Source organism: Scomber japonicus, chromosome 1 (assembly GCF_027409825.1).
Source record: "Scomber japonicus isolate fScoJap1 chromosome 1, fScoJap1.pri, whole genome shotgun sequence".
Taxonomy (NCBI): domain Eukaryota; kingdom Metazoa; phylum Chordata; class Actinopteri; order Scombriformes; family Scombridae; genus Scomber; species Scomber japonicus.
The window spans coordinates 26,157,947-26,177,631 of record NC_070578.1 but is presented as its reverse complement, the minus strand read 5'-3'; the positions used below and the strand labels follow the sequence as shown (position 1 = coordinate 26,177,631).

Sequence of the window (19,685 nt, the reverse complement as noted above, 5' to 3'; positions counted from 1 at the left end):
AAAAACACAGATACACTATATGCTGATTTTAAGTTGATTTTTACATTCAGACCTATTTAATCTTTACAGCCTACAAATAAATCTATTGTCATAAAAAAATCAATAGCCTAAAATAAACCATGCGGACTGTGACCAGCAGATGGCGCCTCCAGGCTGCTGTCCAGCACCGGATCCAGCAGGTAACGTTACGGTTCCGCCTCTGCTGTCGGTCCAACCAAGTCTGACAACATGCCGCTGACACACACTCCTCACACCGCTGCAACTTTCTGTCTGACTGGATGTGAGTAAATTATCCGGACGTGTTTCCTCCACACGAACAGAGCCGCCTCATACACGCTGAACCCCTGAAAACTGACATGTGAACGGGACTCACCTGAGAGGACTACATGCAGGTTTAGAAGAAACCTCAACTTCTACACAGGCTTTTTCTTTTTGGAGGGGAATTACCGGTCATTTAAAAAAAAAAAAAAATTAAAATGGTTGTGCTGCTACGGACGAACTGCATTTTCTTCCTGGCATGTTTTTGTGGATTAGTGTTTGGAAATCCAAACAGATGCGACGAAGTGCGCAAAGTTTTCCAACTCCGGCAAATTGGACCAAATCAATTATTGCCTTTAAGTCCCAGACAAGGTATGTATTGTGAATTCATCATCCAGCCTTTGTAACACTGTCTGCTTTATTGATTGACTGTGTTTTAAAATGAAAAAAATCTTAACAAATCAACCACTGATTGAAACTTGATGCCATGAATTGTAGCCTATATTTGTTATTTTTACCATCCTCATAGCATCAACATGTCAACCACTGAAAGCTTTTGAAGTTGTTCCACACACAGTATTGCATTTCTCTAGACTGCACTATCATTTACTGGCTTTTTATTTAAGGACTCTTTGTACTGAGTGAGCTAAACACACCTTTTTCAAGCTCATTTCAGAGGCGTGTGTGCAGTTATAATAATAATAGACAATAGAGGATGAGAGCTTTGAGCTGCTTGCACTGCGTCTGTTTGTGTGACTCTTCAGTGGCAAAATTTGTAGGGGGGATGTGTCACTGCAAAACTTGTGGAAGTACATTATAGTAATTAACACATTCTCTAATTCATAATCAGATTGTGAGTTAAAGTTCATGCTGTGGGACATGATGCCTATCATCAGGAATTGGTTTGTACAACATAACAGCAGATTGCTTATCATTGTTTACTTCACAGTTGTGTTCATCACTGTGCTGATAAAAAAAAATTGTGCTGTTTTAATCCTGTAAAAAAAACCAGGAACTAAAGCTGGTGAGATTACTTTTGGTAGTCATGGGGTGGGTGGGGTGGGGGTGATCTACTCAGCCTCTTGGAAAGCAGATAAGTGGCTTGCAGGGATAAACAGGAATTATTTTGTGTAAAGTTAGGTAAACTAGGCTTCAGTTAACTTTCTGAATGCCACCAATAATGTAAATCCACATGATACTTCTCCTACAAGATTTAGAGGAATTATGGGTGTGGATTTTTTAATGTGGGCTGTCATTGAGTGGGACTGCTGCTGCTGCTGCTGCTTTGTATTCTTGCTGGAAAAGTAAATCTTAATGGTGTTGACTACCAGCAAGCCACAAACTGCTCCCTCTAAACTTCATCAAATTTCCAGCAGCAGATTCAATTGACAGAATGCCTCCTAAACCTCAAAATAACACCAGCACCACTTCTGCCCCTTAAAAGAGTCTGTGTGGCTATGTGGTTTTAAACCCCAGAGCTGTAGTGTTTTGCAGAATTACAACCTGAAAAGTACTTTGGATGATTTTTCTCTGAAATAAATTGTGTGCAGTGGGTGCCTCCCATAGCTTAAGTGATGATAACCTCCTAGTTCAGTGGCCACTAACCCTATAAAAACACTTGCTACTGTTTAAAAATGCACCTCTGTTGACCTTTCTGACAGGCTCACACTGCAAAAAAGTGAAAATACATCTTAACACTGGAAAGATGCAAATCATTTCCTTGATAGGTTCAGATTAGTATACTGTAATACATCAGATAGTGTAATGAAAGATAGCAAAGGAAACAGATATGGATGATCCTTGAGCGGGATGTTTAGAAGTTATCTATAATTGGGTGTGGGCTGGTGAAAAATAACCTCCAGAAATTCCAGGAATCCGAGAGAGCTGTTTCCACGTTTGAGGCTGCCTGTGTGATAAGAAGTGCCAAACAGTCTTCAGTTGAGGTCAGTGCACAGCAAGTCAGAAGTCTATCACCTCGGCCAAAAGGCTGTTGTCTGCCGTGCTGCAAAGTGGAAATAGTTGTGTGAAGCGTTTAGGTTAAAAAAGCAAGACCTGGGGCTCTTTCATGTTGTCTTATCTGGAAGAGTCTGAATTCCTCCACGTGTGCCATCGCCTGCACTGCTCCCTCTTTTACTCTTGAACCTTGCAGGGAGCTGATAGCGTCTTTGGCAACAGCTCCTTCCACTGTGTCTAGGCTTGTCAGAGAGGCTTTTGCAGAGTTTCTTGGGTCGCTTTTAAGATGTTTTGATTGTCCCGTATGTGTGCAGATTGCTTACATTTGTCCGTAGTGGAAAATCTGAGACATCCCTTAGGGGAGGCGATAACTCTTTGATACAGATCTTCTCTTAGAATCTAGGTGTTTTGGTTTTCTTGCTCCACTTAAGTTTTTTTTCCCAACGTGCGCATTAGATAAACATGTTCATCTCATGTCTTTTTTTAGCAAAGTTTTGGGGATGTTTACTACCCCTTATAGCTTTTTTGATCATTTATCAACTGCTGATGTTTTTACACAGACATAAATGATCATTTATTTTAGATGCTTTATTTCTTGTTGATGAATGCATATCTGAAGGAAAGATATCGGCCTGTCAGCTCAGACAGGTTGTCAGCCCATCTTACAGATAATGCAGAAAATAGTCAGACACATCCACATAATCATGCCTTCGGGGCAGTTTAGGGTGTCCAAGTACACCTGACTTACGTGCTTTTGGAATGTATGGAGGAAAGTGGAGCATGCAAATCCCTGGCCCCAGTTTGTGCCTCTCTCAAGTATTACCATTACATTTAAGTCAGAGAGGTAGGCTTTTATGTCACTGTCAAACAATGGCGGGTATATAAAAGATCGTTTAACAACACTTAGTTTTTCTGAGTGTATTTGTAAAATCCTCAAAGATTGTCATTCAGTTTCTGAAGTTGGGGCTCTGTTTCCTGATCTAAACAAAGATGGTAGCTGAATATGATATATATCTTCACTTAATTTATTCAACTTGAACCAAAATGTCAGTCGTGTCAGTCATATTTGTCTATATTAATGTTAAATTCTGGCATTTTCATTAAAAATAGCAAAAATATGTAATTTTGGCCACTTGGATTAGGACATGTAGTCTTGAGTTGAGAAAGATTAAAGATATCTATTTTTTGTGCAACAGATGGAATATTTTTTCATGGAGATTCTTAGAAGAGTCTTTGAGGATTCAGGAAATACCTTCATATCAGCAGCAAGTGTTATTAAAACAACATTCTGGGTTTTTCAAAGATTGCTGGGTATATATTTTTCAGGAAATGAATGCTTAACTGATACTCAAATGTTATCATAACATAAACTTAAAGCAAGTATTTCCCATACAGACATGGCTGAAGATGAATCTGATAATATTTCTAATACTGAGCCAGACTGCTTCTTAGTCTTGCTCCTTTTCAATCCTATCATCTGTGTTTCCGGCTTCTAATGTTTAACTTTATGACTCTCAGGTTCAGACCTTCAGGTGTGCATGTCTAAGAACCAGACCTGCTGCACCAAGAAGATGGAGGAGAAGTACCAGGTGGCGGCCCGGCGAGACATCCAGAACCTTCTTCAGACATCCAGCACAAGCCTCAAGTTTCTCATCTCACGCAACGTGGCTGCCTTTCAAGGTAAGTGTTAGCTGTTGTAAGGTCTAAACTTCATAGGCACATACTGAGACTATTGCGCAAAATGTTTATGTGGATAATTGCATGTGCGTAGATGTTTGTGTGTGTTTCAGAGTTTGGAGTATACATTCAGGGGTTTAGATTTGTGTGGGTGTTGTAAAAACAGTGGATGAGTCAGTGTGTGTGCGTGCGGTGAGGCTCCACTTCAGAGCAAACAGAGTAGAGTCTGTCCTCCTTCCAGATCTACCGCTACACTCTGATCTTGAGATTAGATAGGTTGTCTTTTCCTGAAGGAGACTCAGGAGGCTGTCTGCAAGGGATAAACTGAGGCTTTTTCTAATTGTTTCTGGTACTGTGCAAGGTGTCTAACTCTGTATCCCCATAATAAGGTCAAATCATCGTATTTAGATGACTGGAAAACACTTTTCCCATCATAAACAGGCTGCTGTGCTCAAGTGGATGTCTATTTGAGCATTTGGTTTCAACATCTTTCTTACATTGTTTCCATTCCTCACCATCATTTCACTCTTCAGGGCTGACTGATAGTTACAGGCAACAACCTGCCTCGGTCTGAGCGCTCCTGCTGCCCAGTGTGGGTTGCCTCTCCCACTCTAGCTGATAGATGTCATGACGGCTGAAATAGGTGGGCAACAAATACAGAGCTCCTGACTTTAATGTACAGTCTCAGACATATCATTAAGCCAATTCACTTTAACGATGTCTCTCAGTTTAAAGACGTACAGTTATCCTCCTCCTAAACTCAAATGATTTATAGGAAAGTCTCACATGATCACAGTGTTTTAGTTGTGGTTTGCAGGGGAATTGCCCTGTTTCTGTCGTCAGATGTTTCGTGTGTCTGTTTGGGCTGTGACGTTGAACTGAAATATTCAGCATCTGTATAAAAAGTTCATGAAGCATGACATCATTAAAAAACTTTGAACTTAAAGCCAGATTTATCAAAGTTGTCAGTGTTTTAACAGGATTGACTGGCACTATTTTACATTTTTCTCTCAAAAGAACAAAGCCAACAATGCATTCTTTCAATATTTTTCTGACTTCCCTATCCTGTCTGTGTACCATGTCTCGACTCCAAGATTATGTTAAAAAAAAAGGTCACAAATATATATTCCAGTTTTTAGTAATTTCCTGAAACAGCTGGACACAAATGCTACCCAAGCAAAAGTAAATATTTGTTGGGGACTATTTCTGGCAGCTTAAGAATAGCCATTTGCTGCTCTAGTGAGTATTTACTGAAACAGGACAGTATTTTGAGGAGTTGAATGAAAAAGTACTGTGCCCACGTGCAAGGTAATGAAATCACTATGTGCAACAGTGTGGTTCACTGATGTGTTTTTAATAGTTTTTGGACAACAAGGGAGGTCTGTTACACACTTGTATATACACAGATCTATTTTATTGTATCTATTATTCCTTTTTTATGTTATTTATTTAATTTTTTTGATGTATTGGTATTCATGGGAATTTCTGACTTTGATATTGACTACATCTCCTTATGCCGATGTGCCAAATAGAACTTCCCCTACAAGGGATCAATAAGCTACAACTTATTTTATCTATGGCACAGAGGAACAAATCATGTCAGGCTTTGGCTACAGTTGTTAGCATGTTAAACTCTTTGTTGTTTTTAACGGGTATTGTTAAATTTAAAAATTTTAAATAACACCAGCCTCATCATTTTATAACTATTTAGGCCCCTTTTTAAATTTCTGAAAGTTAATTTGTCTTCCTGCTACATTGTAGGTGTTGACAATGTTGCTCACACAGAGCAGCAGTCAAATAAGGCTGCAGGAACTGTTGTAGCTGTTTGGAAAACGCTCCCAAAATGAGCAGCCCTCACATGGTTTCATCTGTGGAATGGCAGCCAGCGCGCGCCCCTGCCAAACCAAACAGAGTTCCCTGTCAACATCGGCTCTCATCAGTCAACAAACATTGGTGGCTGCTTCCAACATACAGGCCGCGTAATACAAGTGGCAACAGATGATATTGGAGTTACAGCGTCACTGCTCTGAGAAGTAATTATGTAGCGTTCTCAAGGTATTTTTGTGATTTCTTTAATTGTAATCCAAACAAGGTTTGCAACTATTTTCACAATTCATAAATCTGCCGATTACTAATTTGATTGATCCGTTATGTGTGTGGACTCTAAAATGCTCTTCACAATTTCCCAAAGCCTAACCCTAACCCTTGATGACATATTCAAATGGCTTGTTTGGTCTAACCAACAGTCCAAAATCCAAAGAAAACCACACACCAAGAAATACTCACATTTGAAAAACTGGGAGTGAAGAATGCTTGACATTTTGTTAATCTGTTATCATAATTTTTGAAATGTAATTTCATGTAAACCAACTAATCTATAGCTCACTAATCGTTTCAGCTTTAATCCAAACAAAGTTGGTAAAATGTGGCTTCAACCAAATTATACTTTAAAAATGTCTACTACCGCCAACAGTATTCATGTGCACATGCTCATTATTGGTAGTTACTGACAATTTAGAAAACCTGTGTTGAAAGATGACACTTGATCAGCAGACGTTAAAACAGTCTAACATTATCCGTTTACACACACACACACACACACACACACACACACACACACACACACACACACACACACACACGGAGCCACCCACGTGGCATTGTTCTACTTGGCCGTAGAGGTTTTTAAGAGCCTTTGTCAGATGGAGGAAAACTCACTGTGGCACCATATGTATGGGAAGCACGGAGGGACAGAAATGTCTGGCAGGTTCTTAGATCTTAACAGGGTGGAAAAAAGAGCTGTTTTGCTGTTCATGCGTGGACATAAAAGAAATCCAAGTCAAGCATTTAATCCCTCTTTCCTATCTAGGGAATGTTCAATGACGCTGAATTAATGTGAGTGAATTGTTTCTTATTCATCTTGTGTGGCTGTGGGTTTTTGTAAAGGCTGGTTTCAGATTATAATGCCATTGGAAAATGGCCAGCAATTTAAGAGATCATCTTGGAATCAAAACACCAACACAAGATAAAGAAGAAAAATCTCATTTTGCTTTTATTGATTAATTCAAGAACAAATTAAAAGGTTAAAAAGAAGAAAAGTCAATCATTTCATTTGCGTTTCCCTCAGCCCCTACAGTATTCTTCAGTCCTCTGCTTCTCCATAAACACTCTGATGGAGTACAGGAGGAGAATAGACAGGAAGCATTTCTTTTCGGGGAGTGGGCTGTCAGGGTATAGAGAAACAAACAAGTCCCTTAGTTTTAGTTTGCAAATGATTGGCAGCCTGCACTGTAATTTGAGAGACAACAGAGAAGAAGCAGAGTGTATAATGCATCACTACCACAGACAGGAAAGAGGATGAGTTAAAAGGGGGCAGGCTAATGTGGTCATTTGTATTGTGCAAAGCCTTCAATTAGGCATCTTTTATATGATGCAGCTGAAAGGCGAGTGGGGAGGGGGTAAAGAAATTAGAAGAATGTAGATGGATAACAGTCTAAAACACTCAGGAGACACTGGGAAATAAAACAAACCCATAAAATGTTATTTAAAATGTTTTTTCCTGGGGGACTTTTATGTAGAAAAAGTGTACTCAATTCTATAATATAATGAGTAATGCAAATAAGTGAAACAAGCGTCTGAGCCGTTAATTATGAGTGGAGCCTCAAAGCGCAGCTCATCCTGCAGTAATGATTCATTACATTTTTCTCTTTTCTTCAGAGCAATGCGCCACAACATTTCAATATCTCTCGTCCTTAAATGAACCCAACCGCTGCCTTCCAAGTCATTTCATAGCCAAAAAAGATAGCTGGGCAACTGGGATAGAAAAATAATCAAAAGAATAAAAGACTAGGTTGATGGAATATTGTCAAGCAGAAGGTCTTTGAGCTTTCCAGAATCCCCCCCCCCCTTTCCACTCTTGCTCTCGGTCTGTCAGTAAGTCTCTCAGGACTGCATGTTTTCATTCACCGGTTGTGAGGTTCCTGCACAGCGTCCACACAATGCACAAATATGCAGCCTGCTGAGCCAGGCTTCAGGGGAGATCTTTTTTCATCCTGTGCAGGTTTGTCTTACATCCATGGCAACCAACCTGTGCAATCCCAGCACCCCGTGGGGCAGGAGTCAAATAAAGCTGAGAAATACAACCCACTATGAATCAGCTGAGAGTGTGTCTAAGGAAGGGCGCTCAAATCATAGCAAAATGCTCCTGAGATCACTAGATCAAAGGACTGCCCTCCTTTGGGAAAGACTTTGATTTGAGAAACTATTTGGAAGGCAGTGTATTGCCTTGTGCTGACTGCAGAACTGAAGGATACTCCAAACTCTGTAAATAATATAATCAGGGTCCTTAGTGTGCAATGTAATGAAGGATTTTATAATCACTTTGTTCACACTGGAGTCGCAATCAGTCTTGGCCCAATTGAACCTGAATTCAGTAACAACTTTCAAAACATACATACATGTACACATTCAGATAAAACATTTATGATTTTACATTTATACATTCTGTTACATCAACTATTAGATTTAGCTCAATAATATTAAGTTGTAGCTTTGAACTTTTTGGCCCCTCTTTGTGGCATTTTTGGGGAAAAAACTGCTCTTTTACTGAGAGTTAGGTGAGAAAGTCACTCACACTCTCATGTCTGTTAAGTATTGAGCGAGAATCAGTTTTTAGCCTGTTTAGCTTAGCTTAGCTTAAAGACTGGAAGGAGAGTGAAATAAATAGGAAGCTACAGCTGCAAAGGCAAAAAAAGAAGAAAACGTCAAAAAATAGATATGAAGTAATAAAATGTGTGTTTTTTTTATATACAGTACTATAACTCATCTGAAAGTCTCCACCAGTATAACATGACCACTTGATGGGCAAGTTGAGAGCGGCTGTTATAAATTTAATGTTACTGTTACTTAAATGTCTGCGGCATAATGCTGTTGAGACCATCAACACTCTGTGGCTTGTGGTCTTCATTCCAGTCAATGTGTCATTTTGGTTTCCAGCCTGGGAGAAAAAAAAATTGAGTCAACATGAAACCCAGGAATCCAGCAGACAACAGTCAGTCCGCCTTTGCTTTTGCATTTGCTCTGCTTCTAATTGTGACCTACTGTTTTGTCAGGAACGCAAGTGGTTCTGATGAATGTTAGATCAAACAGTGGGGACTGAGGGTTGCTATTGTTGAACTGGAAAGCTAGCCTTTTCTGCTCTGCTTTGCTATTTGCACTCATAGATGCTAATTGTGTTTTTGTGTACCAGCTCTTAAAGGATCCACTGCCCATCTTTTACTCATTGAATTGAGAAAGGAAAATAGTTGAATGGCAGTGACCACACAGCTTGACTGAGAGGAGACCATAATCAGCTGTCAAATTACTACTACACAGTCTGTGCCAAACAAGGAGGTCTCAGTAGGGGGGAAATAAAGCCGTATGCTGCTCAATAGACAGATGATGTTTAATGTTGTTTTTTACAGTAGAGTTTCTGTTTCAATACATAAATTCATTTTTTTTAGTCCAGGTAGGTCAATGCCCATACCAGGGCTTTCCACAAGGCAGTGAACCAGTGGGGAAAAGTAACTAGATACGGGGATCAGTAGGCATGCATGACACATTTTGGCCATAAAAGCCCAAATTTGGTGCATTCTGGCACATTGTAATGCTACTTTTCCGTCACATACACTGATATCTTTCCTTTCTCACAAAGCAAAAGAAAGTTACCCAGGATAAGCCATTATGTAAATCTTTGTTAAAATGCACGATGTGGAAAAATATATATACTGTACTTGATCAGATATGTTACTATAAGAAGTTCCATTACATTACATATATTTTTAAAACATGATTTGGGGCATGTGATATTAGTTGACCAATTGGCCATTGACCAATGGCAAGAAATACAAAAACATTCAAGCAAATTTCAGTTTGTAAAATAACTGTATGAGGCTGAGGCATAGACTACATTTTCTTTATATGACATAGGCCTGTTACTTTGATACCATTGCCTGTTTTATTGTGTTTGCAGTGTGTCTTAGAGATGGCTCTGCTGTAAAAAGCACAATAAAGATAAAGATAATGGAAAATCAGTGGGTTTTTCATCGAGTTGCTGCCACCCGTGTTTTCCGAAGTAGCTTGTCTAATGATGGATGTCCTCTGTCTTTGCAATCAGTGCAATTCTTAATGTGTTTTGTCATGACTTATTTTGCTAATATTTGTCAAACACTGAAGACGACTTGCTGCTCTATACTCAGCAGGGCACAACCTTTCAGCTGAGCACACACTAACACATGTTCATATAGAGCATGTGTGGGTGGTACTGATACAGACACAGGCATGTTTCTCTATTATCCTGCTTGCATTATTATTTCAGATGGAGGCTTGTGGTCGTAAATGTACATGCATAATGAATGTTGGCTCTTATGGAAAACTCTAACTCAAATCATTAAACAACAACATCCTGGATTTGAATCTTTGAAAAGAATATTTTAAATTAGAAGAAGACAGTAATTGTGCATTTTCGTAATTATTGATAAATTGTGATTTTGAGAAGTTTCCATTTCGAGTAAAGAACGAGGAATAAAGTGAAATCCTGTCTCTGCCTAGCTTCAGAGAACTGGCCAATCAGAACAGAGTGGGCTTTTTGGGAGGAGGACTTTAAAGAGACAGGAGCCAAAACAGCATATTTCAGACAGAGGCTGAACTGAGGAACTGCATAAAAGTCCAGTATAATATAAATAAGGAGCCTTTCAAACTGTAAATCATGCAAAGATATTCCAGTAGATGCCCAAACCATAAATATAGAATTGGAAATGTGCAGGATACACCTTCTTTAAGGCAGGCAATGTATTAATACCTTGTTGAGAGATGTCTGTCAAAATTGACATAATGCATATTCTTAAATACATTTTTTCGAATGATCACAGACTCAATGTCATTGGGGGCACATGACTCATGTTTGTTTCCTAGTGGGCTAATCTGGCCATGCCTAGAGGTCATGCCACATAAGTGGTTTGTACTAACAAACAGACACATGGACTGATGAATGCTGCCATCTTCAGAGCCACAAGCTATAAACAGAAAAAACACAACTCAAATGACATTTATTAGAAGAAAATAATCAGTCAAAGCTTAAATTCATAATATTTTTCAATCTGTATTGTGGAGTACATGAAACTCATGGAGGAGACACTAAGGTCTGAGCCATTATTGCGGTTAGATATGCTCTCTGTGATCTACAGGTTGCACTCGTCTGTTTAACAAATGCTACAAACTACATCACTCAAGTAAAATTATTGATATTTATTTATAGTATGTATTTTCACTGTTCTATTTACACACTAATTATTTTACCTCAAACCTGCTATCTTCGTTTAAATTAAATTATTGTAATGTGCAGTGCAGAAGCACTCACCTATATTTGTTACTGACAAAATATTTGAATTCTCATTGAATTCTGACTTATTTCTACTGTAGCTGCTTCAGAAGTCTGGCTTTCAGATAAAGACATTCTGTCTGTATTTACTTTAATATTCCAGTGTGATTACCCAGCCAGTCTTCAAGGGATTGTGCAAAAAAGCTGTCCTAAAAGCAGTGCTGGAACTGCCACCACACTTACCTAACTGCTCCTTTGCAATCCACAGTTTCTCCAAGAATTTCAAGCTCAAAACAGTAATTTCTTTACCAAGGACAGATACTGTGCTGTGACCAGCCCTGAGTAGCACTGCATCACTGACTACAGTAACATAGTGTTCCCTTCCAGTAAAGTTTCTATGTTGGTCACAAATTGGCTGCTCGCCTCAGTCAGGGAAAATATGCTTCTTTTTATAGGACTCTGCATTTTAGGATCTTTTGTCTTGACAATGAATGTTAGATTCCCTTCAAAACACATCCGGCTTTCTCACATACATGCAGCTTTTTGTTTTATCATTAAAAAAAATATTTTACTGTTACTGAAAAAAGCCCTACAATATCAGAAGTGTGAAATGAAAGATACCAGTTTTACAGTTTGGTTGTTAGTAAGCAGCATGGAAATCATTCTATTTGATTGCTGGAAAACAACAGATGTTGCTTTCTGCAAAATGACTGGAAGTAATCTACAAAATACCATCTTGGTGACATATTTGCAGATATTAGAAGTTTTTTAAGCTATGTGGACAGCATAGCTCTAGTGAGGGAAATGTCAGTCTGTTGGTTCACCACTTTGGTCCAGACTGGAATATCTCAACAAATGTTTCCATGAAATTTGGTACAGATATCCTCAGTGCTTGGCAGATGATATTAAATGACTTTGGTCATCCCCTGACTTTTCCTCTTGCACCAACATGAGGTTAACATTTGTGGTTTTAATTAAAATGTCTTGACAGCTATTGGATGGATTGCCATAAAATTTGGTACAAATATTTTTTTTCTAGAGTATGTGGAAATTGTTCTTGTACTTGTCCAGTGATATACGCTCATCACTTTAGGGTCGGTGAGTGTATTAGGTACACCTGTGCAATCTAATAGAATTTATTACAACAGTGCTGCCATGAATTCTACTTTTATGAAGCTTATACATTAATAATAATAATAATTCTGCTTTATTTTTATGATTCAGGACATAGTGGGTAGTGGTGGTGTACTTAAGTGCATTACATTCAATGGTGTTCCTAATATTTTGTCTACTCCATTAACATACATGAGCAACAGAGCACTTATCATTATAATGTGTACATACTCCAGTACACCGCCACCTCCACCTACTACGACTTCACAAGTAAACGTAAAGTAGAACTATCACCTTTCTGACAATGTCAACAAAAAACGAAAATGGAAAAATGGCTTCACTTCGTAAATGTGGAATTTATGGCAGATTGTATATTGTGTATTGGATTGCATTAGATTGTACAGGTAAACCTGATGAAGTGGCCGGTGAGTGTATATCAACATCCTATATGGATTGGCACAAAGACATTTACTTATAGACCTACATGATGAAGGACTTTGTTGATCCCCTGACTTTTCCTCTCATGCTGTAATGAAGTTGCAATTTGTTTGTTTTAAAATGTCTGTTTTGCTTGGATTGCCATGAAATTTGTACAAATTCATGCTCCCCTTTGGATGAATTGAAATAAGTTCCTAGCTACTAGTTCATGACCAAATATCTGCTAAACTCTTGACATTCCAATCATCCTCAACTTTATTTTGTGTTTAGTGCTTGTTAGCAAATGTTAACAAACTAAACTAAGATGTTTTAGAATTTACCTCAAAGCACTGCTGTGCCTCTGTAAAGCCTAACAGAGCTGCTAGCATAACTAGTGTTTCATTTTCCATAACATCAGCAAACCATTAGTCCTAGACCTGCCTGTCAGTTATAAAAAAACATCATAGTATCTTTCTGGTGAGGTGATAGGAAGCCTAAAATTCGTTTAAAACACTGATTTCAGATAGTATCTCAAAGCACACAGACATGGCTGTGTGAATGGTGTGATGAATAGTTGCATATATTGAATATGCTGAGTGGTGGTTGCACTTATTTGAAGATTTCAAAGGTTGACACTCACAGCTGGCCCTCAAATCCTTTCTAACCTGCTCTGCGCTCCTTTGTGTGGGACCTTTCATTTGGCAGACTCTTTGTCCACCGGGTCTACAGCCGTGCCTTCTTTGTTGTCACTCCTTACAAGAGGAGTGTGTGTATGTGTGTGCGTGCGTGCGTGTGTGTGTGTGTGTGTATGTATGTGTGTATATGCCAGCAAACGTAGGGGCCTCCTCGAGATTCCCACAGAATTTGTGCTTGGCTTTGTGATTCAAGGCTGGACAGTTGATCCAGGGGAGGACAGAGAGTGAAAAAGAATGCGAAGAAGAAGAATGAGCGACTGATGGAGAGAAAGTTGGGAGGATGCCAGATTCTATTGAAAGTCTTTGCACAGCGTTTGAAGTCAGAGGATGAGGATTTAGAGGGAAGCAGGATTATTCAGAGTCAATACCCTTCAACAATCCAGGCGTTTGGGCTGCTGCAATGAAACAACGTAGTCAGACTAACCACGGCTGCTTTTCTCTCTCTGTCTGCCATTCCAGCTCCTGTGTAAGACATGCTGGTTAGCGAAGCGCTTTTTCCAACCTTGTGTCCGGTTCTCTGTGCTTAATGACACGTATTGTGTGTCCATGTTTTCATTTACAACATGTTTTTGTGCTAGGGCATGTACTGTGGCTCTATTTCTTCTTTGTCAGTTATTTTAGTTTACTTTGAGTCTTTATGAGCCACAAAAATCCAAAGCACGCAAATTGCAGTTTTATATTGTCTTTTTTCCATAAATAAACTCTTTAATACCTTCTGAGTGCTGTTAGACTTGACTAGACTTACAGTGTTAGACTTCAGACTTAATTGCTGACTTTCCATCGTTGTGTCTGTGTGTGTGTATGTGTGTGTGTGTGTGTGTGTGTGTGTGTACTGCTGAACAGGAGATCCAGCTCAGTTGACACACCTCTCTGTTTTATATTGTATCTACGTCTTTTTTAAACACACTTACACACACAACACTAACTGCATAGAGATGAGCCCTAAAAATACACACACTTGTCAGCACTTTACATTGTCTGTCTCCTGTGTGCCCGTTTGAAATGGAGATTTATGGCTGCTGGCTGTTGTCTTAGGGCCATTTTCTGGATTAGATGATGCAGCACGTTGCTAAACAGGAACTGTATTTTTATGACAGATTTACACCATTTTTTCTCTTAGAGATTTATAAAGTGTTGAGCTTTATGTGTGTTTTTTGAGTTAGTATTAGTTCAGTGTCATGTTTGTGCAAGAGAGCTGACTGTGCTGCTAAAAAAAAATGTTAGCAGTGTACAGCAAAAATGGGCTGACACTCACAGCTTTCCACAAAAACCATATTACTTTGATTTGGTATGTTAAGTAAATGCTTCAGGCCATAATAAGCTCTTTTTCTGGAAAAGCTTAACCAAGATTTTTTTGAATAATTTAGTTATCCAATTTATGGGTAAACCACAAATTAAGGCATTATTTATTTATGTATTTTATTTACATCAGAACATTTGACGGAGACAAATGACTTTATAAGATGTATTAAGAAGAAAACGTTAAAGTGCAAACATGTTTTTTTCAAAACATCAGTACAAATTTATTTTCCTCACACCAGAACTCTGGGGATGTCTCTTAGATTTGTGCCTCTCTATTTCACTGTAGTTATTTGGAGGAAAATCACTTCTTCTGTCAGCCTGACGGAAGGAAGTATTTCCTAAGTAAGGAAGGAGTCTCCAGGGATTAGTCTGTAGTCGTCTGGGCGATGAAATCCTAAACACTGCAACACACAGCAACACACCAAGTCTACTGTCTGTTCCCATTCTCCCCTCTTCATCTCCCCCCACCTCTCATCCTGTCGTCCTTCTCTACATGGCAGATATAATGGCATAATTATCCTGCTTATCACCAGTATCCTGGCTTGAGTGACAAATGAATGTTGTTTTTACTGCTGGGAGTCCAGTGTATGATGGCCTGTTCTCGACTGGTGATAAGACTGATATCAACGTTTTAATCCTCCCCCTTTTGATTTGTCCTTTGGATGTATTTATGTTGATTTGTTGTCTCAAATAGGCTTAATGGGAAGTTTTTATTATGATTAAAGTTGTTGCTAATTAATTTTTATATTTATCCTGTTTTAAATGCATGTACCACAGTGTAAAACACTTTTAATTAAACTTGGCCACTGCTTAATCACAGCTCATTCATCAAGAGTAAAACCCAAACTGCAATCTGAAGACTGCTGTTTGTAATACAAGTGGTTTGTTACTGTCTGCAATAAAATAATATTGGACAATAATGTACAATGTACAATATATAACGTCACACATTTGACATATAAGAGTTAAAATCATGTATATGAAATGTAATCAATCAATCAATCAATCAATCAATCAATCAATCAATCAATCTTTATATATATATCACCAAATCACAACAAATGTCATCTCAAGGCGTTTTTCACATAGAGCAGGTCTAGACCATACTCTTTAATTTAATTTAAAGAGACATTCCCACATGAGCAGCACTTGGTGGCAGCAGCAAGGAAAAACTCCCTTTAACAGGAAGAAACCTCAGGAAACCTCAGGCAGAACTGGGCTCCATCTGCCTTGACCAGTTGGGACTACCACACAGACTACTGTGTCTGTGCTACTTCAATGAATTACTTTAAAGCTGTGACATCTTGTTTAAATACTATATAATTTCCTCATCTCAGAGTTTTCCGTTGTCTTATTACAACAATAGAAACAACGTACACAAAATGTACACACCAGAAAACAAAGAGGACAAGAGACAGAGAACAAGACAGGAAGGCAGTCTTAGTTTTCTCACTTCTGTGTTCTCCTCTTTGCTCTTTTCAGCTAACATACTTATCAGTGAAGATAAGACCTGAGTTCACACAGTCCGTACACGGAAACAGGCAAACCAATGCAAGATGCTTCCATATGTTATAGCAAAATAATATGGACTGTAAACCTTGGTTTTACACATTTTAAGTTTAAAGGCTAAAAGGTGCAGTGTGTGGAATTTAGTGGCATCTAGAGGAACGGACTTGGCAGCAATGAAACATGATAACAATTAACATTAGTGTGTCATCACCTGAAAATACACAAATTGTTGTGTTTTTGTTACCTTATAATGAGCCCTTTATATCTACATAGGGAGCAGGACCTCTTCCATGTTGCACTACCATGTTTCTGCCATAGCTCAGGATGGATAAACCAAACACTGGCTGTAGAGAGGACCTTTCACCTTTTTTGCTAGTTTCATGAACACCATAGGTTCTCTTATGTACTTGATTGTACAATGATAGTGATGCAGAAAACAGAAGACTGTATGGTCAGGGATCACCAGTCTGCGTAATGTGACTGGTGAATTTGAACTGAGATTTTATATTTGCATGTGGGTCAGTATTTGGATCATTTAAAAAATACCCACCTTGCACATAAGTGGTGAAATAGGCTGTTTATGTTGGGCACTGCGTGACATCATGATCACTCCCGGTCTGTGATGCGCCTTTTACTCCTCAAATACACCAGATCAACATCAAGAGCGATGGTCTCTCCATGGCACAAATAATCTCTTATCAATGATTTTGATTATTTAAGAATTTTTAAGAATTCCTTTTCCATTGAAAAAAAAAAGTTTAGTGGGATAACTCTCTTTGGAAACCAATCTCAGAGAACATCAGATTTATCAGCAATGTTTTTGGTTCACATCTGTAGTTTAGTACTGTGGCACGTAGAATGACAGAAATGAGAGGTCACGCCCCTGCAGCAGAAAAATGATATTGTGTGTTTGCGGCATAAGGGATCATGCAAAGGAACCAACATTTTCATCCTAATCTTTTTACATGATGAATATTAATCATGTTATTATTAGAGTTGCAATGCTTTGATCAATCAATTAGTCAGTCAAAAGAAAATTAATCACAAACCATCTTAATAATCAAATGACCTATGGGGAACTGAAGACTGAATGACTAATTGATTAATTGAGAAAATAATTGACAGACTATGTTATAGAAAAAAACTGTTTTGTATCTATTACTGTACTTGCTTCCCAGTAACCCAGATTTTGTTGAAGGAGAAAGTTTGTGCTGTTATTTCTTTGTGGATAACAGTGCTTCCAGCAGAAGAAATCAAAGCTGATCAGAGAAGAATTTTAACAACAGCAAAACAAAATCAGATTCTCCACAAAAACTTCTCACACTCATCAGTCAAAGTCCCCCTCCAGTCAAAAACGTGTTTCCTTCTTGTTTTTACAGTTGAATGTTTGAGCTTCATTGTGCAGAATGATGTGCAGAGTTTGACACTAGAAGGCTGTTTCATCTGCTGCAAGTGGGAAGTTTCTCTGTACTCATTGAAAATACAGTTTAAGGGGTTGGCCTACAAGCATGATTTATGACATCACAAATAATTTGGAAGCCAATCAATTAATGAACTTAAACAAGCGTGATGTGGAAAGTGGCAACCTCAAGTACATCAAAGATTGACTTCATAGGGAAGTAGGAAACATCTTGTGTCCAGCAGATAAACTTTTGAAATACAAAATATTTGCATAACAACAGACTCTAGGATTTTTAATGAGGGAGAAGTAATAGATGCCATTTTAACTATTTTAATGAGGTAATTATGCATATTTTGTGGAAAAATCCCCATGTCAATATTTTATTCAAAGTAGAGTATTCTATATACATCTTAAAACATGTCTGGAGGGGATCTTTAATATAACATGAGCTCAAGCTGTGACTGAGCAGGACTACAGCACATTTTTTTTATGGATGCTTTGAAATAGCATCACTGTTGTTAAAATGGGTCTCAGACATATCTGCCTCTTGTAATAGTCTGTTTCACATGTGCACCAGTGTGTTTTAGTTCCAGTTATATGCTGAGTTTAGGGCTATTGTGAACTGGATGAAATTACACAGCTTACCACTTTCAAACCCTTGAACCTAATGTTCCACATCATCTTTTTTTATAAATGTAATGTAATTATCCAGTTCAATAGAGTAATCACAGGCGTGCTGTGTGCATTAGGCCTTCTATTCAGGCTTATGACAGCCCTGTTGGCTCCCACATTGGCATCTAACAGCTCCCTTAGGCCAGCCACAGGAAGCCCTCAACAGCCTCACACAGAGCCACCTTTGAAAGCTAATGAAAGCTTTATTATGATTTTATTATTTTTACCCTAGCTCTTATAACTGCGGCGGCTCTCTCTCTCTTCTGTCTGGATTCCTGAAAAATCTTTACAAGGCAATGTGTGCAAAACCTGACCCCTCTATATGCGGAACATGTATGAATGGATATTTGACCTATAGATACACACGCACACACACGCACACACACGCACACGCACACACACACACACACACACACACACACACACACACACACACACACACACACACACACACACACACACTCAGACGCTTCTCTACAAGAAGCACTTGTGCCCCACTTTATTGACCCTCTCTGCTTCTTTTCCTGAACGGCATATTAAAGGCTATGTTCACAGCGGAGCTCGGTGCTCTTTGAAGTGTTCAAGAGCTGCAACAGATCCTCAAATATTGACTTTTAAGCCTTCTGGTGGAAAGAGAGAGCAGCAGAGAGCGAGAAAGAGATAGAAAAAGAAAGAATAAGCGAAAGAGATGCAGAAGAGGAAGGTACAGGGACAGACCAATGGAGGGAAGTAGCTTTTGTTGTAATTCAGGTGGGTGTTGTCAGATTTATGGCAGCAGGCCTAAATTTGCTGTGGCTGAATATGTGTTTGTCAACTGTTAATGTATGTGGGGAGGAACGTTTTTTTATTGATGTAGAGAAGGAAGTACACAGATAAGGGCTGATGTGTAAGCTGAGCCTGACTCCAGGCAAAATAGATTAAAATGACTTACGGTTGTAATTCTCCTCTCCTCTCCTCTCCTCTCCTCTCCTCTCCTCTCCTCTCCTCTCCTCTCCTCTCCTCTCCCCTACTCTCCCCTACCTTTCCCTACCCCCCTTACCCTACTCTCCCCTCCTCTCCCCCTTCCTTTCCTTCCCAGAGAAACTCAGAGCCAGACCACACTTCTGTAACACCTCTGTGCGGGCGACTGTTTTCAGTTTTTAAACAATGCCCCCTTTATTGAAACTGTAGACGGAAGGAAAAAGAAAACATCCCAGGGCTTTTTAACTTCTCTCAAGAACCCATTTTCCCTGCTGTTTGCAGGTCAGAGCGGTCACTCCGTTAGTGTTTGTGGTGCTGCTGTGGCCAAGTTAAAAAAGAGGCAAATTGTCAGTCCAGGGGGCCGAAACTT

At 38.9% G+C, this 19,685-nt stretch overlaps 1 protein-coding gene across 1 annotated transcript in view; it reads left to right on the top strand.

The window, feature by feature from the left end:
- The first annotated feature begins 277 nt into the window (after nt 1-277).
- Nucleotides 278-19,685, top strand: part of gpc5a (glypican 5a) — a 120,846-nt gene continuing 101,438 nt past the window's right edge. Inside the window, exons 1-2 of the mRNA XM_053318653.1 lie at nt 278-630; nt 3,730-3,891. Coding sequence (XP_053174628.1) covers nt 477-630; nt 3,730-3,891 — 316 coding nt within the window. The 5' untranslated portion in view covers nt 278-476. The remainder of the gene's footprint in view (nt 631-3,729; nt 3,892-19,685) is intronic.